Source organism: Epargyreus clarus, unplaced genomic scaffold (assembly GCF_041222505.1).
Source record: "Epargyreus clarus isolate Ecla_fem2 unplaced genomic scaffold, WU_Ecla_fem_2.2 ptg000007l, whole genome shotgun sequence".
Classification (NCBI taxonomy): Eukaryota; Metazoa; Arthropoda; class Insecta; order Lepidoptera; family Hesperiidae; genus Epargyreus; species Epargyreus clarus.
In genome coordinates this window covers 16,353,635-16,372,148 of record NW_027332215.1, presented here as the reverse complement: position 1 = coordinate 16,372,148, position 18,514 = coordinate 16,353,635, and the positions used below count along the sequence as shown (strand labels likewise).

General features: G+C 36.8%; 2 protein-coding genes across 4 annotated transcripts in view; one reads left to right on the top strand and one right to left on the bottom strand.

The window, feature by feature from the left end:
- Smyd4-2 (SET and MYND domain containing, class 4, member 2) overlaps positions 1 to 5,874 on the top strand; it is a 32,153-nt gene extending 26,279 nt beyond the window's left edge. The window contains exon 13 of the mRNA XM_073074865.1: positions 5,230 to 5,874. Coding sequence (XP_072930966.1) covers positions 5,230 to 5,421 — 192 coding nt within the window. The 3' untranslated portion in view covers positions 5,422 to 5,874. The remainder of the gene's footprint in view (positions 1 to 5,229) is intronic.
- A 460-nt stretch (positions 5,875 to 6,334) lies between these two features.
- The window catches only part of LOC140743527 (uncharacterized), a 30,226-nt gene continuing 18,046 nt past the window's right edge, over positions 6,335 to 18,514 (bottom strand). For all 3 annotated transcript variants that reach the window (XM_073074862.1, XM_073074863.1, XM_073074864.1), the window contains exons 14-22: positions 12,128 to 12,178; positions 11,968 to 12,048; positions 11,600 to 11,881; positions 11,126 to 11,236; positions 10,626 to 10,778; positions 9,906 to 10,054; positions 8,963 to 9,124; positions 7,977 to 8,064; positions 6,335 to 7,471 (exon numbers count right to left, since the gene is read on the bottom strand). In XM_073074862.1, the coding sequence (XP_072930963.1) occupies positions 7,286 to 7,471; positions 7,977 to 8,064; positions 8,963 to 9,124; positions 9,906 to 10,054; positions 10,626 to 10,778; positions 11,126 to 11,236; positions 11,600 to 11,881; positions 11,968 to 12,048; positions 12,128 to 12,178 (1,263 nt within the window). In that variant the 3' untranslated portion in view covers positions 6,335 to 7,285. The remainder of the gene's footprint in view (positions 7,472 to 7,976; positions 8,065 to 8,962; positions 9,125 to 9,905; positions 10,055 to 10,625; positions 10,779 to 11,125; positions 11,237 to 11,599; positions 11,882 to 11,967; positions 12,049 to 12,127; positions 12,179 to 18,514) is intronic.

The following is an 18,514-nucleotide window of genomic DNA, read 5'->3' as shown; positions in this document are numbered from 1 at the left end:
GATTCATATACCAAGTATATTCGTATACTTGGAACTTTTTTTGAATGTCAACAAACTACCACCGCTACTGAAGGTGTTTCGCTATGGAGAAGAAGCGGCGTAAATAACTCCATACGTGTGCATATTAGCATCTTTCAAACAGTTAATATTGTACAATATTATATAGTGGTATATAGAATGAAATATTTACGGTGGGGCATAAGTTTTCACCTTTTTTACCACTCTCAGGCGTGTAGATTTCGTCATGATAATTTCATTTACAGTTTAAATAAGAAATAATTAACTTCTAAAACACACATAACATTGAAAAAATAGAGATGCGTGTTTGAGGTTTGAACCTCAGTTCAGTTATGTAAAGCTTACTTTATTCACTACTCCAAAAAAGACATAAGTGATTCTTATAAAAGAGATGCGTTAGGAAAAGAAAACCTGATCTTCAGATTGATGTGATTGAGCATAAATTGGTAATATAATACTTATTATGTAAAAGAAATATATGTAGGCATGTTGTAAATGTCCTCTAGAACATAACTCTTTATCAAAATACATACAGAAGTCCAATTAAAAACATAAATTGAACCCAATTTAGTTCTGTATGAAAGATAGATATTAATTTCTCCGTATGTTATGAAAAGGGGTTCATTTAACATATTATAATGAGTTCCACGTTGTAACGGATCTACATTTTAAATGAGGGTATGGAGCAAGTCATGATTCGTTATGATAAAAAGGAAAATTACTTTGAAATTCGCCGGAATATCTGTTGTGTATTTTACTTCTATAAACAAAGGATTATCCAATTTATACTAAGGTATATATTACATAATCTATAAAATTAATTTTGGTTTCAATTTTAAATGACGTCGTTAAAGATAAACACCGTTTTGTCGATGGACACATCTAAAGGTTTTTCCATGGAAAAAGTTTTATGCAACCATTTTACTTTAACTAGTCTATTTTATAACCACTTAGTTTATTCATATTAGCTTTCGAAAGATCACGCAAACGAAATTGCGGGCGGAACTTCCAAGACAGCATATTGAGATTGTATTAAATAATTGTATGATAATCTTATATATAAAATTCGCGTGTCACAATGTTAGTTACCGTACTCCTCCGAAACGGCTTTACCGATTTTCACCAAATTTTATATGCATATTCAGTAGGTCTGAGAATCGGCTACTATCTATTTTTCATACCCCTAAATTAGAAGGGTTAACACCCTTAACATTTTTTTTTATATGGCATAACGTTTGCCGGGTCAGCTAGTTTTTCTAAAATTTTGATATAATTTGACGACTCGGTAACGGAGCGGTCACCATATCGGACTGACGCGCAAAGTGTTCAGGGCTCGATAAATTTGGATATATTATGCTATTATGTAACTGAGTATTTGTGAATTCGTCTCTGTGTGGAACGCGGGGAATCCTAACGTGGGAGTGTACAAATTACAAACAACCATTTTTTGCGACACCTATGGTAAATAATCCCATCCAACACAAACATCTACCTACTCGTCTAGACAACGTATTCAAATATGAGGTAAACACCCTACAAAGAAAGGGTATGTTTATAACGCCTATTAACGTAATGTTTATTTTAAATCATACTATTCCATATTATTACATCATCTCCCAGATTGCTAGCCGAATTTCTATAATAAGGTGATGTATTTTTCTTGATAGTCAATTTATTCTTATATAACTTACGACAAATAACACAGATTTGAGATGCCTCTAACTAAAATGAAACAACCTTTTTTGAAACACAGCAATATGGATATCATATTAAAGGGCCAATCATGAGAATTCTAAAAATATATATCCTATCGCCGTAAAAATATAAAACAATGAAAAATATTTGCTATGTACAATACCTTTAATAGATCTCCAGTTGGTCGGTCACCACCACAGACCTTCGCCACCACTGATTAACACACTTAATCTCGAATACACTACCTAACACACATACTAACACATTGAATCACGAATACACTACCCTGGCACTGAACAACCAGGTTAATTTAGAGCACTGATGAGGAAATCTTCATTACTCCGCGGGTACCGGCTAGTCTAATGAACTACCTGTTTTCTTATTACAAAGAAACTGATTATTAATCTACCCGGATTCTGCACAATTTTTAACCCTACCTTACCTTGATAATTTTAAAGATGGTAGCACCCTCTGTAGTTCGACTCCGGCGACACCACCGCCAAACCTATTCTGGAGTGATGGCAGTGTTAAGCGCTGCTGTATACTGGTTAGAAGGGTGGGTGGTAGGGATTCCTTGTGGTAGGATTTCCTTTTTTTTTTGACGAGGGGGAAACCTTCAAAAGATACCCAGTGTCGTGTCGCGACACGGGGTTATGTGGGATTTTGACCGCAATAAAACCCCCCCGGTGGCTATCCTCACCGCTGCGAAGAGGACTCCGGGATCTCCAACTGAACGCAACCGGAGTCCACTGAACGTGTTGCCCATCAGGCTCCGCCCAGGTGAGCCCAGGCGCTCTCCACACCGTCTGGTGTTTACGACGGTATGCGACCACACATACCGCCGTCCTTCCCGGTGTCGACTGCTGGACGGTTCGAGGTCCCACTCTTGCCGCCCGCAACCCCGGAAGCCCCCTTTTAGTCGCCTCCTACGACAGGCAGGGGATACCGTAGCCCTATTCTGATCCCGGTACTACAGGGACAAGACATACTTTTCCTACTCAGGTAGTCTTATGTAAGTTTGATTACAGGTGTCCATGGGCGGCAGTAACCACTTACCTTTAATTTTAGTGGATGTCCTTACAAACATTCTCTTTTGTTTGTATTAACTGGGCTCTAGTATAAATTAATATTACAAACCTCCACCTGCATCGTCCTTGCGCTGTATCGTGCCTTCGCGGAACGGCCAACGCTGACGAGGCGCGTCCCACGTGCAGGTGGCCGTCCACCATGGGAACAGTTCACCTCCATCGCGGAAAGTGACTCTACCTATCACATCATTTATTTTTTTATTTTGTTACAAGTTGTGTAAAATTTGAGTTGTATAAAATAAAAATTAATTCATTCGCGAAATAGACTGCATTTCTTTCCTCGACGCCCAGCTCCCATAACTCCACGTTAGGATTCCCCGCGTTCCACACAGAGACGAATACACCAATAGTCAGTTACATAATAGCATAATATATCCAAATTTATCGAGCTGAACACTTTGCGCGTCAGTCCGATATGGTGACCGCTCCGTTACGTGGGTCTTCAAATTATATCAAAATTTTATAAAAACTAGCTGACCCGGCAAACGTTTTGTTGCCATATAAATAAAAAAAAATTTAAGGGTGAACAACCCTTCTCACTTAGGGGTATGAAAAATAAATAGTAGCCGACTCTCAGACCTACTGAATATGCATATAAAATTTGGTAAAAATCGGTACAGCCGTTTCGAAGGAGTACAGTAACTAACATTGTGGCACGCGAATTTTATATATTTGATTTATCATACAATATCAATACGCTGTCTTGGACGTTCCGTCCGCTATTTCGTTTGTGTGGTCTTTCAAAAACTCTTTTCGATTTGGGTTCGCGATTCGCTTTTTGGTTTGGGTGCTTTTCGAAAACTGATAAATGGATCACCCCACGCTTTTTTCACAATTATACTATTTAATGTTCCTTAATTGATTCCTAGAGTGAAAATTATTTTCTACTTTTTAATTGATTTTATCATAAAGGCGTGTTTTTTAGTTTTTTGAACTATATTTATTCGTTATTATGTGCGTAGGTACTCACATTACAAATTAATTGCCCTTCGCTTTAAGAATGGAGGAAAACATAAGAAAATGTAAGTATCGTAGGTTTTGTAAAACAAATAGTTCTCAAACATGTGTGAAGTCTAATAATTGTTATGGTTGTGAACTCTGAGCCCAGCCGTGGGACAACATTGTGTTGTTGATGATGATATTTTTATAATAAATAAATACAGTAATATTACCACAGACATCAGTAAATAGATAATGAATTATAACAATATTAGCAAATTATTAACTTCACAGTACACTCGAATGACGCTTCACGTCTGACAGGAGTCTTCAGGAGTTAATTACTATTCCAAGCGCATATTGCAGCTACTGCTTCTAAATTGAATAATTTACAAGAAACACTGTTAATCCATTTTCAATGCCCATCTATTTTGTATAATAAAATCGTACCTGTGCATCTGATTTGACTAATCTTACCTATGCTTAAAGAGATGCGGTCTACATGCAACCATTTCTGTGTTTATTTATACTCAGTCGTACCACGTCTTTGAACTAGTTTCTTGTCGTGCGTGTTTACGCCCGCACATGCGTCTTATTTGGACGCGTTTCCCGTCGTTGTCATCCCAGCCCCATCGTTTCAAGTACATTTATCAAAGGAACTACGGCCAATTAAATCATGTAATCAACGCGCGTGCGGACATAAGCGTAACGTAAACGCGCGACAAGAAAAGTGCCCCAACAGAGCCTAAACAAAGAAATTAAAAATTAAATCATCGGTCAGCGAATTCACGAATAAATTTATGACTAACAAAGCAAATTAATTTTCAACGCATCATATTTTATTGTATTTCATTGCAGCCTAATTAAACCCCAGAGCCTGATTAAAACACTAAATTATTTATAAATACGAGCCTATTACATACATATTTCATAAACTGGGGTTATATAATAAACCGTTTACTGTTTTATAATAGCAATTTTACGCCGCTGAGTTTTGGTCTAAAATTTGTAATAAATACAAATGTTACGTAAGGCGTTTTTCCTCAGAGTGGTTAAGTGTGATCAACTTTGAACCTGTCAATTTGGATTTTTGGCTTTCGAAATTTCATATCCATGCGTGTTGTAACGTTTTACAGGAATGCAAATGGGAATATTTGTTACTAAAACAATAATATTTTATGTCATGATTTTCTTCTGAAAATCTAGTAGCAAATGGGTATGTAACTTATCTGTGCTACCTATAGGCATCTGAAATCGAGCTAGTACAGGATTTGAGTTGTACCTTAGGGCAAAAACAGGTTTTTTGCAATCTATGAGAACTAAGTTCCTGTTACTAGGTGTTAAAAAAACTGATAACTGATTTAAAAAAGGTGTGGTGACACGTAAGTTGTAGCATAAAAGGTACAATAAAATAAAATAAATAATATCCTTTCTCTAATATATGTACAAACAATTATAAAAATAATTCTTAATTTTATATGTTCGACAGGACGGGGCACAGATGATGGAAGAAGAGCGCGCCATGGACGCGACTAAAGTCCTTTGTGAAGCCATCGACACGTTCCACGAAGTGGCTCACCCACCGCAACGTGACACACACATTGCACAGGAATCGCTACGCTCGTGCTACGCGGCGTTCGGAAACGTGCATACGGTGCAAAATAGTGATGATAGTTCGTAAATGCTGACTGGTTCGGGTGCCTTTCCTCCAAAGTAGCGAGTAGCTATAGATGCGAGAAGCAAAGACTAAGCTAGTAACATGACTATGAAAAAACTTGCTACGACGGTCGCGATCCTTAGTTCGTATTTATACAAAAAACATAGCTTAACTAAACAAATAGAAATGTAATCCTATTGGTGCATTTGACACATCTTTAGCTTATGTACTTCACGCACCTGTGGTAAAAAGAACCCTGGCAATCCGGGCACATGTAGATACAGATATTGAACATTTCAGAGATAGAGCGTGGCAGACAAAATTTCTATACAATATTTTGAAAGGCATGGCCTGTGTCTGACACTTCCAATGACTGTACATAATAAGCAATCTACGCAATTGTTGCCTGACAATTTGACAATTTCTAGTAGGCAGACATTGTCTACTTTCCATCTTTAGTAGGCAAAATTTGTCAAATTGATTTTTATGGAATCGAATAAATGAATCTCCAGGAAAAAAGAAAAACAATGTTAATCATTTAACATCATTTTAGAAGGGAGAAGAGGTTATCAAACCGTTTGAGCACTTATTTATCATTTAGATCTGCTTACGTAGGGTATTGATCACTCTGTTATTCCTTGTGAAAATTAAAATAACAAAATTATTATCTTGAGTAATCTTATTTGATCATCGTTATAGTTATTGGACATGAAAAGAAAAAACATCATAGGTACATGTAAATATGTTAAGATTTTTTTAGTACCTACCTCATTTCATTTTGTTCTATTCCCGATTGTTCTGTTGCCAATAATGAAATCAGCCCAATTATTTGACATTTATTAGCAGTGATAAACAGCAAATAAATTACCTTTTATATTTTAATATATATTATCGTAATATACCCAGACATAAACTAACATTGAATAAAACAATGCGATTTTAGAAAAGCTTTTTATTTTCCATTACAATAATTCTTTCAATAGACAACAACAGGCGATGCAACTTCGTTTTTTCAAATTTCAATTTTTTACAAAGTTATCGAGCATTTGCCAAGTGGAGGCGGACGCTAGTACTCACAGATTCAAATATTCATATGCACAGCATACACTGACATCAAATCGCCGCGCATGAATGCAAAAAACATTTTTGATCAAACAATTTTCATAAAGGTTCAATACATTTTATGTTCGGAACTTGTTTATTTGTCTATATTTTTTGTTATAAGCTCTCTATGAACGGATTTTGCAGCAGAACTTAAGCTTTATATTTTCAAAACAATATTTAAAATTAAAGTACCGTTTATATAAATGATAACGTTTTTCAGCAAAAATATATGTAACTAAGTGTTTGTTCAAAGTTCTAGGGTTTGTTGTGATATCTTTAAAATTCTCCAGTAAAGTGAAACAAGCATTCAAGAAAATTCATATTCTCTTCAGAGGTACTTGAGCTTTAACTATTCACAACACTACGTTTGAGTAGTATCGCTGTTTCATTTCTTAGAAAACGTTACCATTGTTCTATTATTTCAACAATACAATACAATTTTGTGTATAATTTGAATGTATCTTTACGTTCAAAATTTGTTGTAAGTTTTCACGAAATATAAACAATAACTAGACTTTAGTAATATTTGACTACAATTTATATTATTTTGTTATGTTAATTAAATGCTGATTTGTATTGCAAGTTTTCTCGAATAATTTAGGCAGCAAGGAATTTTGGTATAAAATACATTATTACATTATTCTAAGACAGCGTTTAACATTCAAGGGTTGTCAAAAATGGATTTGCAAGCGCACTCCTGCAATTTAGCTCGAATAACTAAGCAGCTAGGAATTTGGTATAAAATACACATTGTTCTGAGATATAAAACTAACGCATTTGACATTCAAGGGTTGTCAAACATAGATTTGCAGGCGCACTCCTGCGCTTCGCCGTCGCCTTCTCCTTCCCCAGTGCTGGAGACCGTACGCCTCAACGCCTGCACCTGCGTCTGCAGCCCTAACACCCGCAGCTGCGCTTGTTCGAAGTTCTCGTTCAAACGCTGGATCTGGCACTGCATGCGGCATTGGAGCTGGAAGTATCCACATTATTTTGTATAATGAAATAAATTCAAGTTAAAGTTGACGTCACGAGTAGCGGAGCGGTTATCACACCGAACTGACGCGCAAATGGTTCCGGATTTGATCTCCACTCAGACAGATGATACACTCCACTGGATTTATACTCGTATGTAATCGTCCTTCTATGTGTGCATAGCACCCACGACCCAAAGAATCATTGTTTTTAATAACGCACTAAAACCCCCCGGCCATCCTCGGTGCTGCGTAAAGGATTCAGAGATCTCCAAGGGACCGCAACCGGAGTCTTCTTAGGTTAATACTACTGGTAGATACTTATGCTAGAATCTTCATAAATATTAAGTTTAACTATATAAAAACAGAGCTGTAATAATATACCTTAAGAGATCTTTCATCCAAAACTTATCTAACTACTCTCCGGTGAGTCGCATAAAATCCAACATCGCCTTACAACAAACATTTACTGAATGTAATTTACAAGATCTTAGAAACGCTCACCTCCTCACGATCCTTTTCAGCGGTCTTAACTTGCGCTCTAGTTGCCGCCAGCTGCCTCTCCAATTCAGCTATTGTTGTCTGCATACACCTGAAACGGAGGCATCAAGATGCTTACGTACATACTCCGAGGCGGGCTTTGTTTGTGTGCCAATGTAATTCTTCATACTCATATACGAGCGCGGTTTTGTTGTTTTAATTTAAATCCGTTTTTAATTTTTTTTTAATTATGGGAAAACGAACATGCGTTGAGCGTTCCACCTGATAGCAAGAGGCCACAACCGTCCATAGACATCTATAATCAACCCCAGATAAGATTATATTCTTACCTAAAGTCAATCACAGATGTGTTGCTACACCAGCGGATAGCTGGTGTTATTAGAGGTGGAGGCCTTCGAAGTTGAACTACTTATGTTATTTATTAATGTGGAAGTGACTATTTTTGTTTGTTTGTTTACAGCGCCCTAACAATTAAACCGGTTTTCATGAAATTTTGTACCCACCCTATGTCCAGAAAATGACTAAGGTATGGTCCGCGTAAGACTGCTTAGTCCGCTCTAAATATAGAAATAAATCACATCGCCATAGTAAATTGTATAATTACACCTTCTCGTAACAACTTCAGAGCGAACTAGCAGATTGGCGCGGACTCTTCTTTATATCACAAAAAAATACTGTTCCTGAAGGATAGATACAAACAACTATTATCATCCGCCTCTAACCTCGAACGAAGCCGTAGATAAAAGCTAATAAATCAAAGAACACTAAAAGTTAATCTTGTCACAATGTTAGTTGCCGTACTCCTCCGAAACGGCTTTGCCGATTTTCACCAAATTTTATATGCATATTCAGTAGGTCTGAGATTCGGCTACTATCTATTTTTCATACACCTAAGTGATAGGGGTTGTTCACCCTTTACATATTTTTATTTATATGGCAACACAACGTTTGCTGGGTCAGCTAGGAAATATATAAAGGGCAATACAAACTTGCGTATGGTGTCCGTGCGTTCGTTCGCTCGCTGCAACGCGCGCGCCGCCTCGTCCCGCGCGCGGTCCAGCTCGCCGCCGAGCTGCGCGCACTCGTGCATCTTCTCCTGCAGCCGCTTCTCGTGCGCCAACACGCACTCCTCCATGCGGATCACGTTCGCCCTGATCAAACGAGCGTGCATGCGTTTGGAATACGCACAACGTAACGTGAACAATAACTGTTCTGTACCCTTAGTATGAGATTTTACGTTTTTACAAAAAATACTGATTTTTGTCTTTGTTTAAGTATTTCCCATACATTTACAATCAGTTCTGATACAGTCCGCTAGGGACGCTGATTGGAAACGTATAGGAAAATACGTAAACAAATACAAAAACAGTCATTTTATTGTAAAAACATAAAAAATCATACTAAGGGTACTGGTGTACTCCGTCAAATCAATCAGTAACTAAGTACTGCATTGTATTGTCACTACAACAATATTTTACGCATGTTTTTTACGAATATCAACATTCAGTTCATAGAATAAAATAAGTCACGTGAATAAATTACACAAACGAAATCTTATCAATACTATATCTTTAAAAAATAAATTATTATTTCAATAAATGAAAATAATAAACATGCCGAAGCGGAACTTTGGTTACGCTTTTACGGTTCCGTTTACGAACCCAAAAGGTAAAAACGGGATCCTAAAACTGAGCATCTATCCGTCTGTCTCTCTATCAGTTGTTGTCTTGAGGTGTCACTTAATTATTTTACAGAGATTGCAAAACTAAGGCGAGTCTATTAATTAACAAATTATATAAATTTAAAAGAAATGGTAGGTAGTACGAAACTCGTTGAGTTCGATTCACACTTGGCCAATTATATTTATTGTACTACATACTACACAATATCGTCTTTTTAGAGCAACGTTTAAAAACAGATTGATTCAAATACTTGAGCCTCTCGATTTCACTCTTCAATGAAATATTGGCCTCAGTGAGTTGAGAGATCCTTTGCTGCAACAGCGCCAACTGCTTCTCATCGCCACTACGTTCAGGTGGCTTCTCCGGTGGCTTCAGACTATTGTGTAGAAGAACGTGGACCTGAATGGTAATTTTTAACTTATAAAAGACGTCAAATTATACAAAAGTGGTAGAACCCCTTTTGGTAAGACTCCGGACGCACCACCGCTGCACCTTTTTCTGCCTCATAACATCGTTTTCAACGCCCTTCAACACATAGCAGCACTAAGCTACTATAAAGTTGCACATTCGATAATAGTTGAAGGGCTCTTGACTTAAGTATTTTATCTGTCGAACCAAAAAACTTTTCTGTGCATGTAGCGGTTTACGAAAATAGTCAGTCAATGTTGTCAAGTGCATGAGCGACTTTTTAATTTCCCCTATTAAAAAGCTGTTTGTTTTTACGTAAATTTAATAAATTTACGATCTTAAAAATAGAACTTATGTTATTTGCCAATACAATGACACAAATTACGAACCTCTACTCGTAATAATATAGTAAATATAAATCGTAATAACATAGTAATATGATCGACATAACCGTTAAAGTTTACCACCTCTTGGGTAATTTTGACATCCTAGCAACACTACGATAGCCAGTGGCGCCCCTGCCGCACGTACAGAAAAGTTTGTCGGGCTATAGATATTTTACCTTCTCCCTGGCACAGTTCAGCTCCCTGGCGAGTTGCTCGGCGTTGTGCTCGGCGATGGCCTGCGATTGCTGCGCGTCCTTTAACTTCATTTGCGTCGCTTTCAACAAGTCCGGAATGGGTGCTAACTCTTGCAGTTTCTCTTGGAATTTGAGCTGTAGATTTAAAATTTTACATTATTGTTGAATACTTTCCAATAACCCATATTTTTTTTTTGATAATATTTCTTGTTTCTTATAGCTTAGGTATATATTTGACGACTCGCATGTTGGAGAGGTTTCCTTACATGTCTAATACGCAATGGTTCCCGAATTTGATTCCCGGCTAGACATAGTTAGGCATTGTCTGGATTTTTGTGTATGTGCATGGTCCAGAAAACCTCCTAGTGTGGGGCTTAATACGAAAACGAATAAAATTTTATTACTAAGTCAACATAAACTGTACCTAATGAGCAAGAAAACTATTTAAATTTTCATAAAAAAATTCGACAGTTGCGACAAACCTTGACTCTTTGTATCTCGAGGTTTATTTGTTCACTTATTCGGGTATTATCCATATCCATCATGTCCATCTGTCGACGTTGTTCCTCTACTAACTGTTGAGTTTGGAGATACTAAAAATAAACGAGCACATTGTGTAATATTTATAAATCAAATTGACGATAAACATCTTAAAAAGCTTTACTGGTACGTTTTTGTTTTACTTAAGATAATATCTTAGTATTCTATAGGTAAATACTACTTAAGCACTGATAGTCTAGTGCTTGAAAATTAGCCTCCAAATGGGGGCTCCAAAGTTTAAACACAAGGCACGCGCCACAGATTTTTCAAAATTTTGTGCGTATTAGAATTTAATTATCACATGATTTAACGATATGTGAAGCCTACCACATGACTAACTCGGTGCATTTTGTCCTAAACACCTCTTATTGAGAGAGATGACCCGCGCCCAGCTATTTGGTATTTATGTGACTAACCTTCACTCTATAATCTTGTAGCTGATCATTTTGCTCCTTCATCAATGTCCTCAGTTCATCTATCTCCTCCCTCGCCTCTCGGTAGCACTGCTTCAGGGCTCTAACGTTGACCTCCTGTTCAAACGCTTGCTCTTTCGTTCCCATCATCATATTTGTATGCGTCGTCAGTCCCTCAAACTTCATCTCCAGCTCTCGAAGCTTGTTCTGAACTTCTCGGTGTTGACATCGCTCCTTCTCAAGCTCTTCCTTCTTCTTTACCAACTCAACTCTTAACATGGCACACTATAATTTAAAATTAAAATTGAGTACTGTTATACTACTCACCACAACTATGTACCAAATTGCCTTTAAAACTACGACGTACATACCTCAGTGACTTTGGTCTTAAAATTTTCTTCGGTTTGACGTAGCTGAATTGTTAATTTTTGAACTTCCTTTTCGGCAGGTGTCTTGAATATATGAAAAGTAATATTAGATTTAATTAATTCTGTCTACATCCATTTTGTCAAAATAAATTTAATTACTTACCGGAGGAGCATTAGGGTTACACGGCGCTGGACACGGTGGGCAAACGCCACACTAAAAACGAAAAATACGATATTAAATTCACCTTTTAAACTTTTATAGTAAGTACTTGGCAAACGGTCGTTAAAAGGTGTAAAAATAGCGTTAAAAAGACGTTGCATTTCCAATAGAACGGCGACAATGCAGTTCAGTAAACTCGATTTGAATAGCAAAGGCAATTTACTAACAATCGCGGACTGTCAGGACGGCTGCGTTCCGATTTTGCATTCAAATAACTCCAGCCGTCTTAGGCCCTATTGTGCACTAGAAGAGCAGTAGATTAATATTCCACAAGTAACAACGCAACAAACTTTTCACTGTTAATATTTAAGATCATTTACGTAGTGTTTGCTATATTCGGACTTTTCAAGGGATGAAGAGGTTTTAAGTTAATAACTTAGTTTAAATTACCTTAAACTAACTTAAGATGACTTAAGTAACTTAACAACGTGAAACTTCTTCATCTCTATTCAGCTTGTTCAAACATCATTACCTAGTTTGCTGGTACCTTTTGATATTATAATATAACAAACCTATATTTTCATATGTTGATATGCTGTTAGTTGACCTACTTGCATAAATAGAAGAAAAAATCAAATACCACCCGCGTTAACGATGTTAAGAACTAAGTTTCAATGCATCTTATTATAAACAATCTCAACAACAATCTACTAATACCATAACAACAAATTTACACTACTATCATAAAGATGGAATAAATGTGATGGAGCTGCCTCAAACCACATGCAAAGAGGTATACAATATTTAAAACTTGATATTGTTTTTTTATTTGCTTATGCCACCAATCTATGTAATAAATGGTCTCTGGAAAAACGTTAGATACGTTAGATATCTACCTGAGAAAATATAATAGCAATACGCGTATACGTGCGTTATACTTTCGAGGCAATTTTTATTGGGATATGATCCAAGTTTTAAATTAGGTTGATATCATTATTCGGGTACCTTTTTTACACTAATTAATATTTATTAGGCCAGCGATCCGTTAATTCTTGTATATATCGCGAATTTTATAATTGTAGAATTCTACCTACAGCTCGACACATCATCACGTAGGAAATCAGTCAGCGACGCCACATTAGATAAAATGAATTTGATTGAAATACAGTCCTTTCGATTTGAAAAATTTGTCACTGCTACAACACATGGAGCGTCCATTACAAGGCAAAACCCTTTGTAATATGAATTTGAAGGCACCGCTGCCCCACCGCCGCTGCGTTCAGCTTTAAAGGGCATGGTAAGGGTTATACAAGGTATAAGGACTTATTCGAGGCGTTCCAACTTTGACCCTCGGAGGTCTCAACACATCTATGGCCAACCTCACGTTGGAATTTTACCTGGTGTTGAGTAAAGATGTCTATGGGCGGCAGTTTCCACTTACCATCAGATAAATTATTTATTACTACTTCAATATTATTGAAAAAAAACACAGAATTGCCTGAAATACCTATCATAAAAATCATGATATTTTTTTAAAACGTCACTGTCCGTATTTTTAGGGTTCCGTACGTAAAATGTAACTAGTAAGCTACTACGAGTACTATATCCCACAAAAGAAAACAAAGTACTACTTAATATAAAACTCGACTTTAATTTTAATGCAGCCTTGGTGTCACCAATGAGCTTGTAAATAACTTTACCAGCTCGGAAATTCCGATGAACATAGATGGGTAGTTAGTTTGAAAATCCCGGATGGATATAGGTGGGTGGTTATATCATAAGACCAACTGTTGTTTCGAAGCCGGCCAAAACAATAAGCCCTAATCGTGTCAGCGCGCGCCAACTTAACCCGGAGAATATTTTGAATAGAGCGAGTTTTAGAATGCTAAGCCAAACTTTTGTTTCACGCTTCACAAATTTCACAATAGCCTATAATTCGCCTATGAAAATGCATTGAAATGTAAGATCCCCATAGAGCCGTTGAATTACCGTCTAAAATGCACCGTAGATAATATTTGCCGCAGTCTCAACACATTTTTAGGGTTCCGTACGAAAATAGACGGAATATTACAAGAAAGCCTATGAAAACTCTATGGTCTTAATGAAAGAAAACGTATAAACTTTTTCTAAATTTTCAGCTGGTAAACATATTTTTCGATATATTACCTATCGGAAAATACATTTTTACGAGCTTTTGCCCGCGGCTTCGCTCGCGTTACGAAGTAATATGTTAATCCGCTATTTTATCCCCTTGGGGGTAGAATTTATCAAAATCCTTTCTTAGCGGATGCCTACGTTATAACTACGTTATAAGGATATATATCCTTATACTGTGTATAAGGATATATATCCTTATACACAGTATAAGGATACACAGTATAAGGATAATCCCGCTACTTGCCCGGTATTTTTTTAATTAATAGAACAGACGGTACAACTAGTGTTGTTTGACCGGGGAAATACCGACAGACCTAGATAATATAATATGTATATCTCACGTGATGCTGTTGTAAGCCGTCTGACTTACATATGCGGCAAACATCTTAGACCTTAGAAGAGACAACGCATCAGTAATTGGTTTCAGGTACAACTCCTGCTCTATATGTATAAAGATGGTTACAGATCTTTTAGGTTCACAGGTTTGCTCACGATGGCAATAAATATCTAATCGCAAGTAACTTTGTAAAATCACTGGTGCGTGACTGACACACTGGTTGAAATATCGAGTTCCAACCACTAGGCACTAGCATTTTAGCAAGAGAGTATCTTTTTTTTAGCGAAGGGGAAACTTTCAAAAGGTACCCGATGCCGTGGGAGCGACACGGGGATATGTTGGATTCTTACCGCACTAAAACGCCCCCGGTGGCCGTCCTCGGCGCTGTGTAGAGGACTCCAGGGTCTCCAAAGGAACGGAACCGGAGTCCTCTTACCGCGTTGCCCCGTCGAGCTTGGTGCTCACCACGCCGTCTGGTGTGTACGACGGTAGGCAACCACACATACAGCCGTCCTTTCCGGGATCACTGACCGGGCGGTTCGAGCTCCCACTCTTGCCGCCCGCAACCCCGGAAGTCCCCTTTTAGTCGCCTCTTACGACAGGCAGGGGTTACCATAGCCCTATTCTACTCCCGGAACTAGCGGGACGAGCAAGAGAGTACCTATGGCAATATTACTTTTGTGTAAACAGCAGTACATAGTGAGTTAATTTCCAGCGATACACAATTTTTATGTCCCGCTTACTAAAGTATGGCGGTATATTGCGATTCATTCAACTATCTCTTAGTGTAATTTTGTTTCGCCTCATTTATTAATGTCACCACTTTAACTTTGTAGCACAACACTTACATTAAGGCGGCTTAAGGAATGCCGGGGAAATTATTTAAGGAAAAATAAAAACCTTAGGAAGTCAATAAAAAACTAATTTGGTGGATGATCAACATTTTAATTGAAATGTTACATGTTAGCGAATTGGTTGGCTTTATTAGCGTTGGGCCTGTTACGAAGATTTATGCCCCTAAACAACACGATACAACTTTTTATCAAATTGTCATAAAATATTGTTTGTAATTAATATTTTCTGTTATCTGTGTAAATTTAAACCTTCGTAATAAAATGACCAACGTGAATTTTTTTGGGATCTCAAACGGTAAAAAGATTTATTTTCTTTAGTAAAAACTTTTGCAATAGCCCAATACTCAATACATATTGTACCTATTATGTAATAGGTACATTATATTATTAAAGTACATTAAAGGATAAAGCAGCCGCACCCTGTCGTAACACATGGGCTATAGGATCACGGGCACGTGTTCCGATACAGTGTTGCTAACTCTACTGTACTATTTATGTTTTATGTTTTAATCCCTTTTTTACTGTTTTTAAAATGTAGTTAATTATGTACACCATACAAACATTACGTACGTAATTTTTGTATGGTGTACATTTAATATCCATTTAGCTATAAACATTTCTTATAATGAGAAAGTCATCAACAAATTTAAAAATAATGATAAAAATACAATGCAAACAACGAAATAAAAATGTTCCAAAGATAATTCAAGTAACAGAAACTGCTAATAGTATGAAAATATATTCATATGTTCATTCATCAATCATTTTATTTAAACATGTACCTACCGCTTTTCGGGGAAATAATTTGTAATGTTAGTTTATTTTTTACATTTACATTTAACATTTTTAATGACCAATAAAAATAAAAATGAACAATCTCTTTCATAAATAAATAAGTCTTATATACAAAATTCTCGTGTCATAATGTTAGTTACCGCACTCCTCCGAAACGGCTTTACCGATTTTCACCAAATATTATATGCATATTGAGTAGATCTGAGAAACGGCTACTATCTATTTTTCATACCCCTAAGTGATAAGGGTTGTTCACCCTTAACATTTTTTATTTATATGGCAACACAACGTTTCAGCCGGGTCAGCTAGTAGGTATATATTTTATCGTAATGTAATAAATTTTGATAAGAAATACAAATTATCAAATTGTATATACTTTTGTCTAAATAAAATATTAAGTTTTATACACTTTACGGGTTTAAAGAATGGGCCTTTGTTGTTTTTTAGTTTAGTAGGGTTGGCAACACTGTTTGGATCGTCCGGAAAGTGAAGGGCACTGAACCAAGAACTCCGTAAATCCGTCCGTCCCCTCTAAGTGATAAAACTTTGCGGTTCCCACACCTATACCTTCCATAGTATGCCTGCCGTAGGTGGTGCCGTAGGTAGCGCATTTTTAGGGAAATTTAGATCTAATAAACAAAAAAATAAAATTGGAATCAAAGCGTTCTTCGTTTTATTTTGAGAAGCTTCTTGGATTTACTGGATTAGTATTGTTACAGTCACATCATAGTAACTCATGTACCTATGATAACATAATTGCTAGTTATTAGTAATTTACGTCACTTTTAAATATTTTTTATTGTTATATTTTTGGAATATTCAGTCTTGCTTGAAATCTCTTTGTCACTGCTTGTAAAGCAATTAATGGTTAAAACTCGATCTCTCGATCGCGAAGTCCGTAGTTCGAATCCAGGCATGCACCGTTGTTATTTCAAAGATATGACGTGTTCATTCAAAACGGTACAATACAATAAAATTAATCTTTTACTTGTAAAGCCAAACTATTTATGTAGGCATCAAAATATTAAACAGATAATTATATGTGTATAATTTGTATGGTAGTAGGTAATATTTCAATGCCTTTAGTAATAATATTCTTTTTTATATAAACCTATTCAAAAAATAATGTAAGGTACGAACATGAGGTAAGTAATTACCTACAAATGACATATTCCTTAAACGTTAATAATACTACATAAGGGACTTGCTCTCAAAGAATTAGATAAGCGTATGATGATCCCATAGTGTGTGATACCTTACAAACGCTAGCCTTTGAAGTGCGGATAATGGATATACAATCTAGATTACCTCTTAAATCATAATCAAAAATATTATTAAGTTTATAATCGATATATGGCCTAAACATAAGTAGTTACCATCTTGAAATCTAATGCAGGATTGAGTTAAAATCTGTCATAGATATAGTTTACAGATCCAGATATGTTGTTTCGGTTGGACAAAGCACTTATCTGGGTTCAAACAAAACTATAAAAATATATATTTATTAAAATGAGAAGCAGGTGGGTATCCACACAATAGCAATTTATTTATTTTAGCATAATACTAGTAAGCGAGGGCAGACGTTGTTCCCTGTACTCCAAGGACAAGAATGTGGCCTTGATAACCCTGCCTGCAATTAGAGGCGGCTAAAAGGGGGCTTCCGGACTTGACACGCCAAGAATGGGAGATTAAACGGCCCGGGCAACGACCCCGGGAAGCACTGCGGTATGTATCATCGCATACCGTCGGTGTACACACCAGACTGCGTGGCAAGCGTCACGCTCACTTGGGCGGAGCCCGATGAGGCATCACGTTAAAAGATGACTCTGTTTGCTTTCCTTTGGAGAATCCTGCATGGAGGCCTCTATGCAGCGCTGAGAACGGCCACCGGGGGGTTTTAGTACTGCAAGAATACCACATAACTTTGTGTCGCTCCAATGCCACCCGGTACCTTTCGAAGGTTCCCCGTAGTTAACAAATAAAAGCCAGAGCAGACGATATGCTGCGAAAAAAATAGATAACACCTACCGGGTTTAAAATGATCGGATCTTTCAAGATGGAATAAAAACAGATCGTTACTAAATAAAGTTCGTCACATTACAAAGTTTTGGCACATTATAAAATTCGGTCTTTGCCAATGAACTTAGGTAATATTGAATTAAATGGAAAAGTTTGAAAACGTTATCTACTTTTAATGTACATACTTTAATATTCACCTTTACCTATACGTTCTCCGTCTGTATAATA